This window comes from Taurulus bubalis (assembly GCF_910589615.1).
Source record: "Taurulus bubalis genome assembly, chromosome: 3".
NCBI lineage: Eukaryota > Metazoa > Chordata > Actinopteri > Perciformes > Cottidae > Taurulus > Taurulus bubalis.
The window spans coordinates 41822885-41829947 of NC_136591.1; the positions used below are offsets into that span (position 1 = coordinate 41822885).

A 7063-nucleotide genomic window follows, 5' to 3' on the forward strand; every position below is an offset into this window, starting at 1 on the left:
TACGATGATACTTATTCCAAAAGATGTCAAAACTAGATTTGCAGTTTCATTGAGGTCTAATAATATAATGATGGCTAATCCTTCTTCTTTGCTTCCCCCTTTCTTCTCCATCCGTTGCAAGTAGGTTCATGCAATAATTCCTAGAATTTGACATCGTGCACCATATCCCTCTATACTCCAACAACTGCTCCCTCCGTCTCTCTTCCCTTCCTCCACTTCATGTCTCCATCCGAGCCTCCATCATTGCAGGTAGCGGTAGACTTTGAAGCAGTGGTTGCCAGAGTCGGCCACGACCACGTGTCCATCGGAGGTCAGAGCCAGACCTTGGGGTCCGTACAGAGGGTCCGCTGACGTGTTGATATAGGAGAGGAAGGAACCGCTGCCGTCAAACACCTGGAAGGGTTTTAACAAAGAGAGAACATGTGTTCTTAGTATTGCAAACACTCCCTGGAAGGGGCTTCTTGTCACTACAAGCTGGTTGTTACCTGTATTCTACTGTTGCCCCAGTCAGCTACGATGATGTTCCCATTCACGTCCACAGCTACACCGGTGGGAGCGTTGAACTGGCCGTTTCCCTCTCCATTGGAGCCAAATTTCAACACCAGTTCTCCCTCAGGTGTGAACACCTAACAAGGAAAAGGAAATAGTAATATATCATGATACCATTTTGACGAGTCATGTTGACGTGTCCTTGAGCCATAAATTAGATCTATACCTGTTCGCCTGGACAACACCTGACAAAAGGGATCATCTCATTATATATGGGTCAAGGGAAAAGGTATTTGGTCAGTATGGCCTTACCTTGACGGAGTGGTTATGGAAGTCAGTCACGATGATCTCATTGTTATTGTTCACAGCTGCAAAGTGTGGCCCTTCGGGACAACAGCAACGAAACAAAAAAAACAGGTTGGGCTTTCAGTGCTTCCGCCAACACTTCAACTGCTTTCAGTGCGAATACTTATCTCAAATGCTATATGGCCTACATTTTAACTGACACTTCAGCTTCTTTAAGCACCTTAAATTTCAGCTGCACAACAATCAGTTTTCAGTGCAAGCACAGATACATATCTTTGTCCATTAAACATCAGAGACTATCAAGGGTCCATCTCTTGGGACAAACACTACCTGCAAATTGTTTGTCGCCGTTGCCTCGACTGCCAAACTTGCCGATGAGCTTGCCGGTCAGCTGGAAGATGAAGACAGTGCACGCCTTGTTGTCAACCACGATCACATGACCGTTCTGGTCCACGGATACGCCCTTCGGCCCCATGAGTCGACCAGAGCCAAGCTTTGCCTGATGGACGCCAAATATGACCAACGAGAAGGAAGAACCAATAATAAAAACAAACACATGACATGTGAGTTTACATTTTTTTCATCTTACATTAACGCTTCATTCCCTCAAAGCCACATCGGAGTACCTACCTTGTACTTGCCCTCGCTGGTGAAGACGCTGACCCACTTGTTGTCATAGTCGGCGATGATGATGTCACCAGTGGGGTGCACGGCCACGCCGGTGGGACGCTGCAGTTGCCCCGGGGACCGCCCCCGCATGCCAAAGCGAGTCTTGAATTCCCCCTCGTTGGAGAAAATCTGAAGTGGGGAGACTCTTGTGAGGACATGATGCATTCCTTAACTGACAAACCTAAATCTACCCTTAACCTTCAAAACAAAGCCTGAACCTTCAAACAGCCATTTTGGAGAGGTGAAAACGTAGTTTTACCTGAACGCACTGATTGTTGCTGTCAGCTATCAGGATCCTGCCAGTGGAGGAGGCCGCCACTCCCTGAAGGTTGGTGAACTCTCCTTTGTTCCTTCCCTTCGTTCCTGCAGAGATTCAAATCAAACGCATGCAGCCAGCAGTAAACCAAAATGCCAAGCTTAAAAATGGTAACTTGTAATGTTGTAGCTTTCATAATAGCTTAAGCTTCCGAAGCTGTGATATCGCACCAATCCGGAAGATGAGGTCGTCCTCGATGGGGTTTTGGGTCTTGCGTCGCGGGGTTCCTAGGGCGCTGCTGGCCCTCTTGGAGCCCTTTTTCTTCTGGCCGGGGGACTTCCCTCGTCTCTTTGCCCCCTCAGAGGAGCCTGTGGATGGGGTGGCGTAGGCTGCTGAGTTGGTTGCTGTGGTGGTGGAGGGGGACACCTGGAGATGGTAGCATGAATTGTCGGTGTTTAGTTCATGTGCATGTTAACGTGATAAACCTTTCCCAAATGTGGTGTAAGCCGTTTTTTTTATTTAGAAAACATAGACACTTAAAATAGTTAATTGCATAGCAAAGGAAGTGATGCTTCCTGTGACGTGACGCTTCTGGTTTGCATGAAATCAAAGTAAGCACCGTTATCGCTGCAATTATGGCATCTTGTTATTAGATAGTGAAGACAAAGCCACCCACATGCAAGCTACACCCACCTCCACTTCTGCTTCTAAGATCCGGCTGATGGTCAGTTTGAAGGGGCTTCCTTTGATGTGTTGATCGTACAGACGGAGAGCAAGCGAGAAGTCGCCCTCCTTCGGCACCGTGTACACAAACTCATAGGTCCCATTCTTGTGGTCCACTATTTCCCCGTCCACGATGCTTCCGTCTGGGGTGAAGACCTTGTTTAAACACACGAGTAGCCTTCTGTTATTTCCCGTCAAATTGTCCGCAGTATTGCACAACATTTAGTTTGAGTTTGGGGTGTTAAAAACCAACCTCCGCTGACAGGATCGCGTCGCCGCTCTTGCAGGCTCCCCCCGACTTGTCTCTTGTCACGATGGTGACCGAGGCAGGATGTCCTACAATGCACTGCTCCAGGCCGGCACCCATGGCTTCGCTCTGGCTCGCCACCGCACTGTGGAAGAGGAGGAAAATCAAGTGGCAGTCAAGTGGCGTTGAATGCAAAAAAAGAAAATGCTTTCATACTACAGGGCCTGAATGTGTCTCGCCTGGTCGTGACGATGGTCCCCAGGTTGTGGATGGACTTCCTCAGCCCGTCTGTCTCCAGCAGCAGGTCCAGCTGGTCGTTCTCCTGCGGCTGACACGGCAGGCCGAGTCCGGCCAGCTCCCCAAGCTTCTCCTGCAGCTCCTGCTCCGCCTGCATGCTCGCCGCGCACGGCTCCCCAGCCAGAGCCTCCTCCGTCTGGGTACAGGAGTCTGCGAGGTCCCCCTCACCCCGCACGAGGCTGTCCACTTGAGCCTGGAGGACCTGGAAACGGATGACATGGTTTATTTTGTGATGTCGCCTCGAGGCAGGAGAGGCGGTGCTTTTACAAACATAAAAGATTCAGAGCACTCATAACCAAAATCACCTTCTGCTTGAGTCCATACGTGACCTCCAGCTCCATCAGCAGAACACTCTTCCGGACATCCAGCTGCTTGTGCAGATCCTCGAAGCTCGACTGGATGTCCTCTTCGATGGAAGCTCTCTGGCCGGTCAGCTGCTGAAGGATCTCCTTAACGAAGGACAGGGCGTCTGAAATCTGAGGGAGTCTGCAGGGATGAATATAGAAAGAGAAAGGGGGGGGGGATTGTAACCTCTGCTGTTTTGTCCTTGTTGCTCCATCATTGTCCTGCATTTCCCTGTCTATCCACCAGATGTCAGCTTCTCCTCTCATTTCACAACAGTTATTCATGCCTTTATATTCCCTGTGTTAGAAATTCCAATTTGAGGATTTCCATATCATGCCACTTTATGCTTCTACTCTACAACATCTCAGAGGGAAATATTATACTTTGTACTTTCGCAATTTAATTCACAGCTACAGTGACTTTGCAAATTTAGATTTTTTGTTTTATTAGTATTTATAGTGTGATGTATTGTTAAAGCTGAAACTAGCCAACAACATGTAACAGTTAGCCCTTCAACATCTGAAACATTATAAATGCTGCTCAGACATAAATGCAACCGCAATAATAATCAAATAATTACAAATATAGAAATATGACACTCCCAGGGGCCAATTTTTCTGAATATTGTATATGTTTTCCTTCAGAGACTTTAAGTACTAATTTAGTACTACATAATGGTCATCTTCACATCGACATTTCATCCTGTCTCACTAACACTAATTTACTTATTAAACTTAGGATAGTGACATTACAGTGATTATATATTTAATAAGTGTCACCACTATGACTGAGTCTGAATGATGTTTTATAGCCACATTCACTGAGTTGTGCACCTGCTCTGGACGCCCCCGAGCCTCTCTTGCAGGCTGCTGCGGTGCTGCTCCAGGGCCTGGCTGAGGGGCACCTTAGGGTGCTCCTCGTGGTCCGGCACGCAGTCCTCGCACAGCGCACTCTCGCAGGCCGAACAGAAGAGCTCTGCCACCTGCAGGGGAGACGGCGAACATGGTGGCCGAGACAAAAAGAAGATGGAGGTCCAGTTACAGGGAGATCTGGATCAAACGACATAATATCCACAACAAAATCCGCTAAGAAGCTGATATTTGGACTGTACTATAATCTCAATTTATGGATCTACTGGTTTGGATGAACTTCAATTATTTTAATTCTCAGGAACATATTTTGCTGATAATCTGATTTGGTTGCGTAAAATTTAGGCCTGGAGTCAAAAGTCTCTCTCTGTCTGAGTCCTCGCTTGTGATCTGACATCGTATCCCAAGTGAGATGTCATGAGTAATGGACGAACTAACGCACAAATATGGCTTGATGAAGGTTGGGTTTGGGTACCAATCTGGTTCAGTTTTGGGGGTTCATGTCTCAGTTTTAGTTCCAACTTGTGGGCAAACTCCAGGGAGTTTCAGAGGTTTTTTGTGTGTGACGGATATATCTGAGGGTAGAAACAGCAGCACTTGGATTGTTTGCGGCCGATGTGAAGTCGCTAGACGTCCCAGAATCTACACACGGTACGCACACTCTTTCGAGCCCGTCCGGTGTGTTGCATCCCTACCTTCCCTGCGTGCAGCGGGCAGGCGTTCTTTCCGGGCGGAGCCTCCAGGACTGTGCACTCCTCACTGCTGCTATCTGGCGAGTGTTGGTGGGCCTCCATCTGCGGGCGGCAGCCTGGTGGGGGTGAACCTCTGAACACACCCCTTATCCCACGCTGCAGCCAGGGGAAAGGGGCTGGACGCTTCTCCTTCTGGTTAGAGCCTTTGCTTTTTGGAAACCCCCCCTCGTCTCACACTTTATTCCATCATGCATGCGATAGGAACCATTCACATTAACTACTTATGGTACTTGTTGGATGTTAAGAGAGGCACGACTTCATTCTCTCAGAGAAGAAGAGGGGCTGTGCTCACGTTCCCACACAGAAGAGTTGCAGGACCACAGATGCGGGTGTTATTTTCTGGTAATGTTTGTGTGCAATCATCCACTTTTCTTCTGCAAAACGTCCACTTGAGCCGGCAGTCAGAGATTATTCCATCACATCCAAGTAAAATGTCCTCCTGCCTTCTTTTTCCCAGAACAATCAAAAGGCTCTTGAAACACCCAAAATCCGGAAGAATTATAGTGTCGGCAGCCGTCTAATCCTCTTTAGGTCTCATTTTGCGAGGGGGGGCAGACCTGGTTGGTTTAATTCCTAGAGGAGTTCAAACGGAGGACAGCCTGGGGAGAAAAGAGAGGGCAAGAGGATTAACAACATGGATGAACACGTTGGCATCTTTACTCTGAGCACTGGGAACTTTCCTCCCATGGAGTGGGGTTTAGGTTTGAGGGAGTATTTGTCACCCTTTCATTTCCCACATTCTACGTTTGCAGCAGTGCGGGTAAAATAAAACATGGCCACCAGGGGGCAGCACTGAGCACGACGTTGAGACCTTTTTATGATCTCGTCCATCCAGTCTAACCGGGCTCACTTAAAGGAACAGTGTGCAGCAGGGACGAGTATATAATATTAAGTGTGTTTTCTTTAATGTATAATCACCTGAAATTAAAAATCTTTCCTACAACGCTTATCACACGGGAGAAGTTTCAGTTGGTTGCAATCTGGAACATCACCACTAGATGCCGCCAGACCATGCACTGGCCCTTTAAGAAAGACACTTTTCCTCCTCATTTAAATCCAGAGCTCGACGTCTGCATTGAATCCATTTCCCTCGTTATTTATGTTTGATGGTTATATTTAACCTGTGTGTTAGCTCGTATGCTAATGCTACTGTGTGTTGATGTCACTTGTCATCTGGAATAATGGGATAAACACACAAATATTCCCAGTCTGTCTTCCCCTCTAACGTCCATATGTTCCTTCCAGGTGGCGCATCAGATCACCGCACACACCCCTTAATTACCCCCCAGATGGTACGCTCCGTGCTGAGGAATGTGTGCAGCAGGTCCGGCAGCAGATGGTACGATCCACAGACGGGGGCGGGGGGGACAACAGCTGGAAGTGGGAGGAGCCAAATGAAGAGCTCCAAGGTGGAGCAGAAATTTAGGTCACGGAAAAAAATGTCTTCAAAGTGATGGAAAGAGAGTGAGGCTGCGGTTTCCACGGTAACGGTCTGCATGGGGAGGAGCTCGGGGAGAGATGAAAAAAAAGAGAAAGAAAAGCAGTCGTGGGCCCTTTTAATCCTAAAATCCCAAATTTAGTAGCGCACGTGTGTGTGTGTGTGTGTGTGTGTGTGTCTCACAGGCACGACATTTTAACAGTTACAGATTTGAGGGAATTAATTCAGATTTATCCATGACATTATTTTCATGGATAAATTATTATTGACAATTTTATGGAGAAAGTGGAAATAATTCCAACCTGATCAGAAATTGTTCGTAACAAAACAAAGAAAAATGTAATATAATATAAATATTGTCCGGTTTAATGAAACATTTGACATATTTTAATTCAAACGTACAATAGGTGGCCACTTTATTAGGTACACCTGCGAAATCTAGCCCAACAAAACAGCTAAGCAATCAATGTACATTTACAAAGATAATAATGTTCAGTTTTGAGAGGGTTTGATTTAACTGTTTGATTTATTTATAACTATTTAGGTTTACTTTTTTTTTATTTACATTATGTTACCAGTATTTGTAAAAAAAAATTGTTACTCTATTTATTTTTTGGGGTATTATATTCCACTAAAATAACATATAACACATAAAATATTGCATTATTAATG

At 46.4% G+C, this 7063-nt stretch overlaps 1 protein-coding gene across 1 annotated transcript; it reads right to left on the minus strand.

Annotated features, from left to right (window-relative positions):
• Positions 1-240: 240 nt before the first annotated feature.
• Positions 241-4995, minus strand: trim2b (tripartite motif containing 2b; the record flags this gene model as incomplete). The annotated part of the gene is made up of 13 exons (XM_079216336.1): positions 241-393; positions 486-626; positions 802-872; positions 1126-1294; positions 1426-1593; positions 1724-1827; positions 1951-2146; positions 2414-2599; positions 2697-2835; positions 2930-3189; positions 3293-3473; positions 4166-4314; positions 4897-4995. The coding sequence occupies 13 exons, from the start codon at positions 4993-4995 to the stop codon at positions 241-243; spliced, it is 2016 nt and encodes a 671-aa protein (XP_079072462.1).
• Positions 4996-7063: the final 2068 nt, after the last annotated feature.